A 16991-nucleotide genomic window follows, 5' to 3' on the forward strand; every position below is an offset into this window, starting at 1 on the left:
CTGCCAAGCTTATTCTTAGTCCAAGCAAATATCTTTTATCTAATAAAATAAATGATAAAACCATGCTCAATTGGTAAGAGGACTCAAATTCAACCTCATTTTCGGCCATAATTCAATTTAAAGTAAAATGATCTACATATTTTTCAGTGTGTATAGCAGAGCAATCAACCCTCCGAACAGCAATTCCTTGGCGTCAGCTGTCCTGCTGCTGCTTTGTCACTTGTTCATATCAATTAAATTTTAATGATATTGTCCAGAAGAACGACTCTCCTTCGCTGCGCCGCAGGCTGCTAGTTTTTAATCAATTTTAAGTGGCTATTTACTTTGCGGATCGGCGGAGCAGAGCCCCCAGGACAACCCGTTTTTCCGATCACATCCGTTCCCCGCCCGCTGCGAGATTAATGATTAATGCACAACTACGATTTACTCTCGGTGTAATTTAGTTTATTTCACTGCGCAAGTCACTTAGGCTCTAATTAGGATAGTTTTTTGCTCGTTCTTAATGCTGGTTAGGTTAGGTGCTCGGCTACTTCGGATTTCCCGCATCGGATTTTATGGCAAGTTTGCTAGATCTGTGGAATTTCGAGTGCTGAATGGTCGGCTGAATAAATTAGGCTCGAATTAGAGTTACGGCTACAATTACAATTACAATACCAACAACTACAATAAATTAATTAAAACATTAACTAAACATTAAAACAAAATTCGTTTACTGACTAAACACACACACATCCACACACACACAGGGCCCGTGAGTGTGTGTCCTGATCTCGTGGGAACTCAACTAGTGGCTACATGCTAGGGTAGTACGTCTAATTAGGTTTATCTACCTAGGTTTAGGTTATCTAGGCTAACTACAATACGACTTGGATCACATGTGAGTGCCTTTGCAGCTGTCTCTTCAGTGGGGAAGTGCGGGGTGCTGGTGGAAAAACACTCGGAAAAACCATTGCTCTGCACTTAAGAAAATCACTATAATAATGGGATATTTTTAATATTTTAAAATTTACTTTAATTAAGGTTCCAAGAAATATTTTGTGATTTCAAATATCCCCAACGATTTTCTATAATTTTTTTGAGTATTTTTACAGTAGTACGTACGCTGCTATTCATTATATTAACTATTTATTATCTTTATGCTTTTAGTCTTTAATTAAAAGTTTATATATATAGTACGACCAAAGTTTTGAGAAAAAGAAAATTGTAAATTTTTTAAATTAAAAGTAATAAAGTATTTCTCTAACATATATTCTACATATGTCATATCTTATATCACTGTTTTCGTTTCTATAAGTTAAGTTTTAAAAATTCCATGTGTACTGAAAGTTCTGCCCTCCTAAGCTCTTTCACTTTTTTTAATGTGCTTCCCATCTGACACAAAGTTCCCTGTAGTTTCCAATTATTTCTCTGGGTACGTCTTTTGCAACTTTAGTTCAATGGTTTTTCCGAGTGGAAGATGACCGTTTGGCCCCTACTTGAGCTTGAGAAACGTGAGCAACGCCTTCTGTATCAGACTGCGATTGATGGTGGAGTCGGCGGTGTAACGCACTCCCCACAAGTTTCCATCGTTGTGGTCCACCACTCCGTACTCGCCGACGATGAAGCCGTCGTCGGTCTTCTCCTCCACGCGGTACTTTCGGTAGTTGCGTCCCTCGACCACATAGGCGACTTTGTCTTCGTCGTCGGGGGTTTCGGGGCCCTCCGATCCCGAGTCACCTGCCTCCCCTCCCGTCGTATCCCCATCGTCGTCCGAATAATCGTTGGCATTTGCATTGTAAACCACTGAGCCACGTCCTCTGTTGATGCCACGACTGCTGGCTGAGGTGCTCGATTGGACGAGTGGACTGGCTGGCGTTGTGGCCTGAACCACTGCACCACTACCACCAGCAGCAGCAGCACTCCCTGCACCACCTGCACCGCCCTGCAATCCATGGGCTCGTCCGTTTGTCATAACACTAACGGACTCTTCAATTTCGTAATTCTGCTCTGAGGTTGGAGTATACAGCTCGGGGCGCTCGGTGGTAAAATGTTGAATTTGCTGTTGCTGCTGCTGCTGCTGCTGCTTTGCTGCCGATGAACTGGAGGATGAGGAGGACGAGCTGGTGGAGCTGGAGCTGTACGAATAGCCACCGCCTGACCCCGAAGGTGATGGCGGTGATGGGTCCACCAGCGATGCCGCTGCCGCTCTATGTTGGTGTGCAAATTTGGAAACACACTTGACTAGATCTGCAACGGGGAGATGCAACAAAAGATGATGTTTGATAAGTTCAAGATTAGTTGGCCGGGGTTCAAGTGGTTAAACCCGTGCGTTGTCGCTGTCTGTCATAACTGCACTTTGCAAAACGTTGTAAACAAATTTTAAAAGACTAGCGAGTGTCAAAAACAAAGCAAAACTCAAAGATTTGACAAGCTTGTGCTTAATAATTTTGTAAAGCTCCATATTCTAATTTATCCATTTTCTACAAGTTACAGTAAATATAAAGTTTAAAATACAAAGCATTCAAATATTACTACTAATTCGAACAATAGTCTATGATAATTTATCCAAATATCTAAATTTTGGGTAGGTGTGTAGCGATTTTACACCCTCACCTAACTCCTGACATCGTGTACTTCAATAATTCAAATCGCTTTTTCCCAACATAATTTTCGATCAAAGCAGGTCCTAATAAATTATATACTATTAACATTTTTGGGTTCAGAAAATTGATCGATATGAAAATACAATTTTATTCTTCCCTTGTTTACTTTGATCATTTTGATGGCTCTTCCTTAAGTGAAACATAAACTTTCAGGCAAGCAGGTCGTTATAAATGATATACGATTAAACTTAATGGGTTCCGAAAATTGATCTCTTTAATTTATGCAATTGCAACACTCGCCCTGCTGCACAGTGTAATTTGTTTAACCAGATTCAGATCCAAAACTCCGACTTGGTCTCACCTCTATTGGGCAATCCTTTGGCATTTTGATTAGAATGTTGATGCGGCGGTGATGAATGCTGACGTTGTTGCTCCCAGCACGGACGCTGATGTTGCTGTTGCTGTTCGTGTTGCTGATGCGGCTGTTGGTGATGTTGCTGGTGGTAGTTGCTCGGACTTGAGTGCTTCGATAAAATTGGATCCAATGGATGCGGCTGCGGTGCATTCAATAAATCATAAGGCAATTTATCCAAATTGAAGAGTACTCGGCGCGTTGGATGAGCTTGTTGTGGATGTTGCTGCTGCTGCTGCTGCTGCTGGTGGTGGTTGTAGCTGTGATAGTGATGCTGCCAAGTGGTTGGCCGAATGCTCCCAGAAGTGCCAGTGCTGGGAGGCTTCACTGTGGTGACCCTGCTGGCCAATGTTGCTGCCGAATTGCTCGATGTTGCTGCCGTGCTGTTTGGTGTTGCTGCTGTCGTGGTGGTTGTGCTCTGGGCCTCGCCAAAAGCGATGCGCGAGACAATCGCGGGTCGTGGTCGGGATCTAAGTGGCACAAAAGTGGTGGGCGTCAGTGGCTTCTCAGTGGAACTGCCGCTGGTGGTTGAAGCTGGGGCAGAACTAGTGCTCCCAAGGGGTGTTGCCGCTGTGGTGATCAACGTTTGTGGCCAATACGTTTTTGCCGGCTCCCCATAAACCTTCGAGGGTTGCGAGTACACTTTGGCTGGCTCTGAGTAAAATTTCGAGGGTTGGCCATAGACTTTAGATGGCTCTGAGTAAACCTTTTCGGGCTGTCCATACATCTTGGCCGGTTCGGAGTAGACCTTAGCTGGTTCTGAGTAAAACTTGCTAGGCACACTGTACATTTTCGAGGGAACGGAGTAGAATTTGGCTGGTTCCGAGGAGTGCCCATGTTTTAAGCTCTCACTCACATTTCTCTGGGCCTCCGCTAGAATGCCACTTCTCGATTGCTGCCAGGCTTGCAAATCATCCACATTTTGGGAGATGGAACTGTAGGATATTGACCTTGACTGCGGTCCTCTGCCCTGTTTGGTGTCATGATAAATCACTGTTTGAAATGGTAATCCAGCTCCTGCTCCCGTTCCCGTTCCCGTCTCCTCACTATCAATCTCACTTTGGTTTTTCAAGAAGGAGTGTGCGGAGTTAGCTGCCAGTAAAGGAGCCGCCAGCACACTTTGTATATTGGAGGCACTATTCAGGGAATCTCCCTCAACATCTGTGGAATCGCCAGCCAATCTGGGTTCCGTTTCCTCGATGGAAAGTTCACTTTTATGGGAGCGGTTCACAAAGTCTGAAGCACTTCCTGTGGCACTGGAAGGAGTGCTCTTCGAAGGACCTCTTTTACTGGAGGAACTCACACTTACGGCCACCACTTTGACCTCATCGCTGGACTTTCCCTTGACTGCATTGGGGGCATCTTCGAGGAACACTATTTTACTGCCGGAGGTCACCAGCTTGGCCACCTGTTTGGAGTTGGGCTGCTCCTCGTCGTGAGTGTTTCCGGAACTCAGGGAATTCCTATAGCGATTCCTGCCCACATCCAAGCTTCTGCCGGTTGCTGATCTCTGGCGAGGATTTGGCGATGAGGATGGGGACTCCGCTCTGCCCTCGAATTCCTGTTCGCTGCTGTGGAGGCTTCTCTGCTGGTCATCGTGATCGAGGAACAGCTTGAGGAACTCGTTGCCCGCGATGAGCTCACTCTGCCGTCCGCCCGGAAAAGGGGCGGGGCGTGTCCGGCAGCCGGACAACATCTGAAAATGACACAGATAAAGGAGTGTTAGTTATGCTCGACATTTCCCTGAATCAGATTTTATTCGAATGCAATTGGGGGTTAGACCATCGACACTGGCAAATTTACCATTAAAATAGAAAATAAAGTAGTATTTAAAGAATCCGCAAATAAATATAATTTAATATGAAATAAGATATCAAAGGGCTTAGACTAATATTACTAATATTTTTGAATATTTTATATCAGATTTTATTTAGCCTTTAAAGAAATTAAAAGTTAGTACAAGTTTAATGAAATGTTTACAAATGAAAGCATAAAAATAAGAATATTTTTTTTAAGCTCGGGTGTTTTAAATCTTTAAGTAAATAAGAAAACCAAGTTTAATTCCCCTTTATAACTTTATATAGAAGTCTACTGAAAACATTTATTCTAACTGCAAGCAACTGCAATCTGGGGTGATCGCATTTAGAGCTTATCTCAGCGATCTATTTATAAATTTGCGTAATTAAAATATCATTTGTATCGATTGGCCATCGACGATCTACTATCCACATGAGCTGAGATATGTCTTCATGTCGCGGGCAAATATGCATAAGTCATGCAATGGACGAGGTCTGGACCTCGACTCGATAACATTTGAATAATAATGCGGCGAGTCTATTAAGACATCAGAGGAATGCTGCGGTGCTCCGTTTGAAGTGGTGCATGTTGCCAGTGTCCCTAGTCAAGTGGCGAATGTGGCATAATTAACCGCGTTGCAAGTGCTCAAGTGGGTGGCGTAAGGTAGCGAAAACACCAATCGAACAAACAGTTCAAGCCGTGTGGATTATGGATTGCCCAATGGACGAATGGAACACGCTCCGCTCGAGTGGAAAATGGAAACATTACTTAAACGCTGCCGGTCAATCTGTCATTCTGCGTCAGCGAGATATTTATGTTCCTGACTCATCTCGCGATTTATCAACCTGTTTCGGTTTAAGGAAGTCAATTTTATGGCTTAACTTAAGGATAAGTTTTGAATAGAATCATGTTGCATTTTGATTTTTTCCCTTTCAATGAGTAATGTTTACTTTCAGGTGAAATAAATATACTCATTCATTCTTTGATCGTTAATGTTTAATTGTTATAAATTCTTAACAACCATTTCGAAATTTTCATTTAATTTTTTAATAATTACGTTGTTTAAGGTGTTAACATGACTTAATAATGTATACAAGTTCTCTAAGAACGTTTTAAAGTAATTCAACACTTTATTGCCTTTCAATGAATCAATAATTTAAACAAATATACCTTTTTTTTAATCTACATCCATATCTCCACCGTAACACTGTTCATAACACTCCAATGCGAATTCATGGCCAGAGATCGGCCATAAATTGTTATCAGCGCCACACACCCACCGCAGAAACAAAAGACTTAGGGCACGAACTCGCCCTGCCAAATGCCCCACAGATCAAATCGAGCCAATAAAACATATTTATGGATATTTATCGATCGGCATTAACATTAGCATTGCTAATTGCAATGAGGCAGATCATTTACTAGCCAACACTTTTGATCCATTGACGCGAATTGGAAAGGCGCAAATTGAAAACAATGAAAAATGGCGAAAATTGAATCAAATATTAATGGAAACCGATCGCTGCGGCGAACATAATAGCATAATTATTCAAGCTGTTTATATATACTCAATTTATAAGTAAAATGTGTTTATATCCCCCGAGCAAGAACAATAACAACATCCGGCAGTGCAGTGGGCGCCTGTCGCCGATCATTTTTCTAGAGCAGATTTGAGCGATTGCACCCAGTGAACGAACACCTTCGCACATGTGCTAAAGTTACCTTACCCAACTGACTGACCAGTTACCAGTTACTATATTACTAGACTACTAGATCGGTTAGTCATCCGGCGGGTCGGGTCGCCTTGCCTTTTATGTCTAAAATTGCAGAAGTAACCGACCGCGGGCGTTGAATGGAAAAGCGACAGTTAGCATTGACACCAAATCAACGTGTGACAATTACAAAAGGGCCAAACGATTCAGTTTCGCCCTAAGACAAAGCGAATAAAAAACATGAAAACGTTCTAAAAATAACGAACGGAATTCACAACAATGCGAATTCCTTTCCATTGTGGAGGGGTTATTCAAAACGCCTGGTCAGTGACGTGCTCCAGTTTAATGAATGAATTGGGCAATTGGAATTGAGTTCCCTCACCCAGCCCAAGTGATAGGCAATTATTAATCTTGATTGATTTATCAGGTAGCTAATCCTGTACCGACATTCTTTAGCACTTTGCGTAGTATGTATGACGATTTATCATTCGATTGTGCAGATTGGCGACAATTTTCACGGCCTGTCAACTTAGCGGAAGTGTCAAAAAAAGGCAACTTTCAGAATATCACGTATCCGCCTTGTGTGCGCGTGAATAGCCTGCAAACAATTAAGCAATAATCACGCCTTAATGAGCACTCTCTTTATTGGGCTCATTTGGCCCACTCGATTGGCTTTCAAGTGCCGCTGATGCTGCCATTCGATACCGATACAGGCCATTTGATACTCGATGCTCAATACCCGATGCCCGATGCTTTAATTAGCCACAATCATCGTGATTTCAGTTTTTACGCTTGACACTAAACAAACGGTATTGGCTGACAGATTGAATTCATTCTTGCGTTATGCTAATTTCGGAAGTATTTTGATTGATATGGGGGTACTAAATAAGTGAATAAACAGGATTCGTCGGGTGGGCCAATGACTCAGGCCACAAACTATGATATCGAATGCGGAAAAAGTCATGTAATCCTAATCCCCCCATTTCAGGCATTTCTGCATATTTCGAGTGGGGTCCGCGGGCAGTTTGTGCTAGAAGTGGGCGGTTGCCAAGGAGCAGCCACCGCAACTGCAACTGCAACTTGCAGCCGAAGCAGTCGGTGGCCAAGTGAATGTGTCAGCGGGTCCATTTTCCCCACAAACCCAGCCTAAACTGTGCCGGCCAAAGTCTAATCTCTGGTAGCAGACATCAGACATTCGCTGGCCACCACCCGCTGTCGTCAGCTGTGGCTCACATTGTGTACACAATATTACAAGAAAACGCCAACGGCGATTCAAGCACTGCAAGAAATACTGAGAGGCAGAATGAACCCAAGAAATCCCATTGTACATTTAAAACTGCATGACCAATGGGCTTTTCAAGCTATTGTGTCTTTGTATTTTAATGATGCAATTATATTTAAAATATTTATTAGGAAAACATTTTGAGTTAACTCACAAAATACCAAGTTGAATTTTTGAACCACAAAATAATAATTATTCTTTAAGAATAATGATTATGTTTGAGCAACAAAATATAGATAGCTTTTTGGATTAAAAGAACACATTAATAATCTTCATTTGCAGTGTTAAAATTATTTTAAATTTATATATTATTTTTCAAACACATTGAAATTGGTAAAGCAAAAATTCCTTAATTTAAACTTACAATAACGAACAAAATACTTTGGAATTACTTTTTATAAATGTTTAATGAGTTAATTTTTCCTTTTGAATTCATTTTAGAACGGTTACCCAAATTTCTCAGGTGTACTTATCGAGCTATCGATCTTCCAGTCAAGAACAGCCCACATTAGGGCCGTATTCAATGCCACAAGTTGGGGCAGAATCAGAGTCGGACTCGAATTCGTACTGAAGTCGATCCAAATTGCAGCTATCAACTTGGGCTGTGGCACAATAACACACATTTATTAATTACACGGCAGAGACACAAACCGAAAACAGATTTGTGTGGGAAATTAACCCATGCTGGCCCCAGAACATTTAGGAAATACTCCAAGCCATAAACAAGACTTTTTATTTGATGATTACTCGTGTAATGCAAGCCCCAGATGCGCCTCGGTGGGTTAATAATGGTTTATAATCGTAAGAAAATCAGAGTTTAGAATGTAGTTGCACCACTGGCGGGGCACGCCGCCAACCACTCCCTGCCCCGCTGTGCATAATTTGCAAATTGCCGTCGTCATCGCCATTGAATGGCCAAAAGACTGACTATGAGTTTGAGTTTAAGCCCCAAACAGAGGCATTTCAATAGCCAGTTGCACACGAACACTAATAAAAATAGCAACGATTAAAAAAAACTTTCGAAATGGCTCAAAAATAAAATATTTCTATATTTTCTAGGGTTCTACCAGACAATTTTGAATTTATAGCAACATTTTAAAGTACAAATTTCAAGATAACAAATAATTTTAAAATATATAATGGATATAATAATCTAAAATTGATTGTCTGATTTCAACATAGAGCCTTTTTAGTCTTCTGTCAACTTGCTGTATTTAATTGCGATTTCCATTATTTTTTCTGAGTATAGTAGGCAACTAGACTGTAGTTAAATCGCGTGCAATTATTTAGTTTACTCGGCTTCAGTTTGCTTTACTCCACTCCACATTACTCACAATCAACTCGGTCTGTCTAATGAGCAGTCAATAAAGTGCCGGCCAGACACAGAAACGAGTGTGCTGTGTGGTAAAAATTAATTCAAAATGCATTTGCCAGTCAGTGGTGCATTGTGGATGATTCGGGCTAATAAAACCGAAGTCGGCAAACAAATGGAGTACGATCGCACAATTAAACCATTTTTCAAAACGCATTGGCCAAGTTAATGGAGCACCCCGCCTGTGAATGCATTTGGCAACTGCATTTTTGTGCCTGGGAACTGCTGGCCATAAAAATGAAGTCTCATTTGGACCTAAAAGTTTTTATTTTTCGTTATCTTGGTGCCATTTGAATCAATTTCGTTTGATTGTTAAATCGAAATCGTGTGGAAGGAAGACAATACTTTCCAAGTTGAAGATCAGTAAAAAATTGATTGATTACTTTCGGTGGTGATGAAACAATCAGCTAATCTTTAAACAATTTTGTTCAAAATTAAAGTGTACCATTTATTTGGATCTAATTTTTGTATAAGCGGCGTAAATTATTTTAATAAAATGGTATTTTTTTATTTACTTTTATTTCCAAAAATTTCAGTAGCAAATTATTTATTCAATAAAAAAACCTTTTGGCCTAACAAGATTGTAATACACATTTGTTTGAAATACCAGAATTTAAACCAGAAGAAAGTATAAGCATTGAAAATATAAACAATGGCTTTGTTCACTTTCTAAAATACTGACAAAACAATTCGAGAATTACATACCTAAAAACAAAAATCAAATCGTATTTGGAAGTGCTTTGAATGGAGCGTAAACTAGTTTAATTTTTTGGCTTAAATGGCCAAACTAAGCCTTGAACTTAAGCGTTGCGCTGGCCAAAAGCTCGGCGTTTTCTCTGGAATTCTTCGAGCACCTGGCCATAAATAAGTAAATAACGAAGGCAATCAGCGCCTTAATGTGACACTTACCAGCAGCAGAAAACCGAATTTGAGGAGCCAGCCAAAGTGTGCCATTCCGTTGCCGCTTTAAAATCCACCTGTCCACCAGTTAATCAAGCGCTTTAATGCTTCTTTTGTTCTCAGTGCTTAATGGATATCGCTTTCCTCGGGCTCCTCAGTGAATCACCTGGCCACTTTTGACCACCAGCTGCTCTGCGATCATTCTGGATTTGGTTAATGGCTGCAATTGGGAAAGACAAGAAGCAGTGATTAGTGCATTAAATAGTCGATATGTTTCCAAGATTGCCAGACATATTTTTCACTCTGACTGCCGTTTTTAACAAATCGCAAGGCGAAAACAAATTCATTGCGTTTAATCGATAAGCCATGGGAAAAATCCACGCCAAATGTCAAGGTGCATTTCACACCAGAAATCGCAGAGAGTCTGCGGCACTTGCAGCTAATTTTAAAAGTCTCGGCGGATTCCGCAGTTACCTGAATACACTTAACAAATAAACTTAATTTTTGTGTAAATAAAATTCTTTATTTAGACAAAATTTTAAGGCCTTAAGTTTCTTGGGGAAATATACATAGTACAAATTAATTCCTAAAGTTCTTTAAAGAGACATATTTTGGGGTAACCAATATAATTTCGACAAATTAAAATTATGAAAAACAAAACTGACTTTAAATGAAATTTATGTATTAAGAAGAGTCAGAAAAGTTATAAACTTGTATTTTGTTTGACTTGCCAAGTTCAAAGACGATTAAGGGCTTGTGGTGATTTTTTTGGGTGTAGAAGAATCATTGAACTTGTTATTGGCAACAGGTTGGCAACAGCAACTAACCACCAGCAACTCCAAGAAGCGGCCAACAAGTTGCAGAGTCTGGCCACAAAAGAGCCGAGAGCCAAAAGCCAAGCCCAAAACCCAGACAGATGCTCAGTCGTCTGTTGCAATTTCAACATATTTATAATTAATGGCAAGGTATTTTGATAGCTTTTTGTTGCCAGCAATTGGCATGCCATTGAAGTGGATACGAAGAAGATTTGGCCGTAGTTGCTGCAATCGATGGCTGAATATCCACGGTGATGAGTTTGATTTGGCCAGCCATAATTTAATTAACCATACTCAGGCATTTCCGCCACTCAGAGACCATGTAATTAAACCCGAGCCAAAGTCAAATCCATAAAACAAACCAGGCAAAAATTCATATTTCTTTTGAGCCAAAAGATACAAAAGCTAGACAAAAGCCGAAAGAAAGAAAGAGACGCAGCCGAAACCAGTTCTAATTCTTATCAAGCCTTCTTCACAGGCCATATAATTACTCATGGCCTGCCAGCCCCTCGCCAGATATTTTTTACCAGCTTACCCAGACAGCGTTCAATGGACAGCATTTAATTACTAAGGAAATCTGCGGGGAAAACAAATATGTTTGTGGCCAGCCAGGCATCTCATTAAAAACGAAAGTTTCGTTCTTGGCCAAGCGAGGGGTCATTAATTAGCCAAAACTTGGACCAAGTCATATGGAAATGCCAGAACCTCCCATTCGAGCCGGCATCCATTATATTTTATTCTATTCTATTCTGCTCTTTTCTGAGCTTTATTCAGCTTCCCCCTTTTGCCTGACGTCATTCTATTTTCTTTTATTCTCTTTTCTAGCGTCTTGTTGGCATATGTTCATCATTAGATTACTTTGTAAGTTCCTTGGCCTTTAAGATCTTTTGTAAAGCCCATCGGAAAGTAAAAGTTCTGACGTCCAGCGTTTTGTTCACACATTTATTATCCGCAGTTAGTGTGTCTTTAATACAACTAGCATAATATAACTATTAAGCTGCACCCATAATTGTCATAGGAATTAGAATCGGAATATGTTCTAGTTCAAGCTTTGACTGGGAGCAGGTATCTCGGACGACCACTTGGGTTAAGGCCAAATACAACTGCTCTGGTAATATAGAGTAGTGTTAATCTTAAGATACTCTTTTGTCTTATTGTTTAGTAAATATCATTATATAAGCACAATAAACTATTTACGTGGAAACAATATATTTCACCGACAAACAAGTTTTGTGGTTTTAAAACTTTTTGTTGGTCATTTGGAAGATAAATTAAATAAAATTATAGAAACTAATGATGGGTTCGACTTCATAGGCTGGCTTTAGAACAGAAAATGGCAATGGAATTGGTATGTATTAAATGTGGTTACTGTACTATGTTGTTTTGTGAACACACAATTATAAAATTAAGAACTATTAAAAGCTTAGGGAATTTACCAGTTTTGACAAATAATTAAATGTTTATCCATACGCATTATACAATTTATATATAGTAAAAAAGAATACAAACACAAGCTCCAATAAATTATTCTTATTCTAGAACACATTTAAGATCATCGAGCAATTATTGATCTCCCTTCTTTGGTAGTGCAGCAACCGCAACTTGGTCTTGAAATCATATTGGAATAATCACACTCGCATTCGCACTCCAACTCGTGAATGCCCATTGGCGTTACTAAATTTGTGCTGCACTCACACTCTCGGGCAGTTAGTATATAAATTAGAATGCTAATCGATAGTTATGGATACGCCCTGAAAAAAACGGCTAGGGAACTGGCAGATCGGCGAGGTGAGAACGGTGGACAATGGCCACTGACAGATTCCGGTTAATAAACTTGATTTAAAACCAGAAGTGAACACTGCGGGCAAAAGGTAATGGCAAATAAATTGCCACTAAGTACACACACAATGCATGGTCGTACTCGTACAAATGACACAAAACAAACAAAAAGGCGAAATAAAATGTGTAACAAATGGACAAACGTGGCCCGCACCCGCAATTCACTCAGGTTCAGATTCCGACTCTGATTCCGATTTAGATTCAGATTCAGACTCAGACGGAGACGAGACAAGTGCTGGACCCTGTGACAAATTGTCAAACATTCGCATTCTCAAACCACCTCTCAGAAAATATCGCACAACGATTGCAATTCATTAACAATCGAAGTGGAGTTGCCTGAATTCGAGTTGATTTGAGTTCAGTTGTGTTGAGTTGAGGGACGGACAGGCTCAAAGCCAAAAATGGCAAAAGAAGGGAGAGGCCACACGTCGTATGCGTAATGTTATCAATAGCCAAATAAAGTTAAAGGAATGCAAGGTAGGTATACCCTTACCAGAAATTTCTATAAGTGTGCGGACAAAAAACAATGAAAACGCAGGCTTAAGTATTCTTTCTTTTTATTACAAGTTACACAATTTAATTCATTAGAATATCTATTTATAACATTTTTTTGACACTCATTTCTTTGAGTCAGAGCAAATTACCCTTAATAATAGGTAGGTTTTAAACTGTTTTGATAATTATTATAGGAACAAAAATAGTTTTTAACGACACAAGCAGTCATTAAATCCCTTTACGAGCACAATTGAAAATAACATTTCGAAAATATCTTTAAAATAGTGAAACTATATCAATTATAAATCTTATCCAGATTGCAACGCTACTTGAAAGTGTTTATTTAAGAACCTTGTCTTCTTGTTTTCATACACAACCAAAACTACCCTCTTCAAGGGTATAAAAAAGCCATCACAAAGTCAATGCAAAAGCCAAAAACTCTGCCAAAGTCACAAAACACATTCGAGCGAGCTCTAATTGGAGCGTTTTCTGTTTGTGTTTGTGTTTATATTTCCATGGAATTTCTAAGAGTTTATTGCACTCCCCGCTCTTTGGCCACTTGGACATTTGTCATCGCATTGTTGCGACCAAAACTGAAACTCTGGCTAAAATAGTGCAATCCCAACCAGTTTGTTTATCTTTCGCAGGTCGCGCGACTTTGGGGCGTTTTGTCAGCGTTTTTGCCGCTGGTTTCGTTTTTTTTTTTTTTTTTTTGCACCAGCATATAATTTGTTAATTTAACTTTTTGCAGCCTTTAATTGTTTTGGCCAAAGCTCAGCGACTGCTACTGCAGGCAGTTTTGCGGTGCAATTACGCTTTTAATAATTATTTTGTTTAAAAAAGTTGAACGGTTTGGCAACGCTTCCAGTTGCTGCTCACTTTTGCAATCTGGCTCAGAATGTGAGGGCCATTAGATTATAGACATTATCGATATGACTCTTTGATTGATTAAGGGTCGAGCTGAGGCCACAGAAATTTAACGTAATGACAGGAGTATTTATTTAATGGCGAGTTGCAATTACTTTATTGGGGCATTGCAAATAAAACAAATGAAAACTTGTAGACTTTTGATTGAGTCATTAAATGATCTACTGAAATTTATTTTTCTGAGAAATCAAAATGTTTGAATACTAAAAGGATCCGGCTTTAAAGTGAATTTTTTTGTGAAAATAATATATAATATGTATTGCATTTTGTTATTTTGTTATCCGGCTCATAAAATAAAACTTTAAGATGTATTTTCCAATGACGCAATCTATTTATTTATATTTTTATTCAAATCATTAAATTATTTTATAAGAATTTATGTATGTCCGGCTTGCAGATTTTATTGTTCTTAATAAATAAATAAATTTATTTATATCTTAGTTTTAAAATAAAATCCCAATTAAAAATAATGGTCTTTCAAATTACTGATGTAAGTATCCACTTCAACAAGAAATAAATCTAAAGTTCAATTAGCATTATAATAAAGTTTAGTGATTTATTAAATAAAGTGTCCATAAAATAAATATAGATTAAGGTCTTTTGTTCATTCAACCATTTAACTGAGTTATTAATCCAAACAAGTCATTAATCGAACGTGATCTAATTTAAAACCATTTGGATAACGAACGTGTTCTGGACCCAATTTTGATTCTATTATAATTTAATTATGAACTTGGGGTATTATTTCAGTACTAAACACATTTAAAACAAGATTGTAAATTATGCTGCCATAAATTTTCCTGCCGAAGAAACAATCCATTGCACACAATTACTGCCCTTGGATGGATATTGAAGCTTTTCCTTGGCATTCAGTTGGCAGCGGACTTTCAATCTGACAAATCTGAAATTAATTCACTCCACGGCGATTTAGTTTTTTTTTTATTTCGGACTTTGGATTTGAATGCCAGCTGGGACAGTGGGTCAGTAAATCAACTCTCAATTACAAGCAACCGTTAATTATTACAGTAAGTTCGAAATAAGCAGGGCGTCTAAAAATAATGAGGTATACCGGCCATTAAAGTCTCGTTTGTCGATCGCGAAGAGGAGAGCCAGAAATCTCCCTGCGAAATAAATTAATGGTTTTAAATCACGCCTGTCCATCAAAATCGGGAATACAATCCGCACAAAAGAAACAAACACTTTTTCATTCAGTCATTCAATTTCAAAATTCAAACACCAATGCACTTGCATGCCAATTGACTGACTCACACCGATACACTTTCATCCGTGACCTTGAGCCGCCTGCCCGACATATCTCCCAACCTGCCCCGCCCTCCGCCTTTCCGCAAGATTTCCATCATTGAAGCCAAATCCACTTTATGGCCAAAACAAAAACAAAAACAATAACAATAACAATAACAGGCCAGCACGTTGAGCAAGGCAGCCACAAAAAAATATATATACCAAAAATGCACAAAAAAACTGTAACAAAAATTAAAACACCACAGCAAAAACTTTGAGTAACCAGCCGTCTGCAAAACAAACGAAAACCGACCAAAAAAATGCAAAAAGGGGGGAGGAAAATGCTAAAACATAAAAAACGCGTTTGCGCATAAAAACGCTTTGGTTTTGGCCAATTTTAGCTGTTTGGCTACAAAGCGATCTATATATACACTTTGTGATTTTATTTCTGCACAGTCAGAATTTGTTATGATCATCTAGATATCAATACAGATATCAAAATTATATGCGCACATAAAAAAAAAGTTATAGTTTTTTTATGGAAATGTATAAAATAATTATTAAAAATTTTTTTATTATTCCAAGCTATTAACAGGAACACAAATAAACCGAACAATAATCTTAAGGTGCATCAACGTTGTTTTTATATGACACATAAAAATAATATTCAATATAATACGTCATCATTTCTTATTAGTAAACAAAAATTCTTAAGATACAAAAACTTGAAAAGTGGAAATGAATCCTGTTCTTTTTTCAAGAACATTTTTTTATGAAGTTCAATTACAAATGCAATTTGTAAACTTAAGTTAAAAACCAATCACAAAGATTTGGTGAGACAAAATTATTAAATGACTTAAACATTTTTCTCCGTGTAGCATATTATTAACCGTTACTTTTTATACCAAACCCGCTGAGCTTACCAATAATGCACCCACCACATTTATAGTTGTTACTGGCTTTTAATCCCTCGTTGTCGTTGTTGTTGGATTTGATTGTTAAGCTTTCTATATTTACGTGTTGTAGTTGTTGTTTCAGTTTCAGTTTTTTTGTGCTCAACTGTTCAATGCAATTGTTGCTAAGCCGTTTTCTTAAATTGGAGCAATATTGGCGCGCGAGCTTTGAACGGATTTCGTAGACTGCGATTTGTTTATGGCTCTTTCAAAAGTTACTTTTTTTCGCGATTTTAATATATTATGTTTTTATTTGGGCTTAACTACTTTGGATGGATTGACGCACACACTGGAAAACACACACTGGCACACATACACACACACAAATGTTACACACTCTGAAAACACATTATTTAACTGACTTGGTCGAAAGAGGTCTTTGAAAATATATCCTTGATTTTTTGAACGGTCCTTAAATTGGTTTTCAGCTGTGTTGCTCGTGGTTTTGACTTAAAAAGGCTCTCGTTTGCGGTTCAAAACCAGAGGGGAGAAGGGTGGGGCCACTGCAGTGAGACTGCCTAACTGACAAAATATACTTTCACGACCAGAAACACGTAGTGTTTTTATTTAGGAAAACCCTCTGAAAGTCTCTTGAGCGCCGCGCTTGCGTCCGTTTGGCTACAGCGTCCACAATTAACTGAGTTCCCACAGCGATCAGAAACT

At 38.9% G+C, this 16991-nt stretch overlaps 1 protein-coding gene across 2 annotated transcripts; it reads right to left on the minus strand.

Annotated features, from left to right (window-relative positions):
- Window positions 1–438: 438 nt before the first annotated feature.
- On the minus strand, window positions 439–16941 carry LOC108144074 (homeotic protein labial). Of its 2 annotated transcripts, none has more exons than XM_017268723.1 (4): window positions 16314–16941; window positions 10067–10277; window positions 2944–4690; window positions 439–2226 (listed from the first exon to the last, which is right to left on the minus strand). In XM_017268723.1, the coding sequence occupies exons 2-4, from the start codon at window positions 10109–10111 to the stop codon at window positions 1472–1474; spliced, it is 2547 nt and encodes an 848-aa protein (XP_017124212.1). In that variant the 5' UTR covers window positions 10112–10277; window positions 16314–16941; the 3' UTR covers window positions 439–1471. The 2 variants fall into 2 exon arrangements, with proteins under 2 accessions (XP_017124212.1, XP_017124211.1); XM_017268722.1 differs by having other exon boundaries at window positions 16299–16941.
- Between the last annotated feature and the right edge of the window lie 50 nt (window positions 16942–16991).

Source organism: Drosophila elegans, unplaced genomic scaffold (genome assembly GCF_018152505.1).
Source record: "Drosophila elegans isolate 14027-0461.03 unplaced genomic scaffold, ASM1815250v1 contig_468, whole genome shotgun sequence".
Classification (NCBI taxonomy): domain Eukaryota; kingdom Metazoa; phylum Arthropoda; class Insecta; order Diptera; family Drosophilidae; genus Drosophila; species Drosophila elegans.

Coding starts and splice junctions, on each gene's coding strand:
- LOC108144074 (XM_017268723.1), bottom strand. CDS start 10,111: ATGGCACACTTTGGCTGGCTCCTCAAATTCGGTTTTCTGCTGCTG. Junction 4,691..10,066: donor AATTCGGTTTTCTGCTGCTG/GTAAGTGTCACA, acceptor TGTCATTTTCAG/ATGTTGTCCGGCTGCCGGAC. Junction 2,227..2,943: donor CAAAGGATTGCCCAATAGAG/GTGAGACCAAGT, acceptor TCCCCGTTGCAG/ATCTAGTCAAGTGTGTTTCC.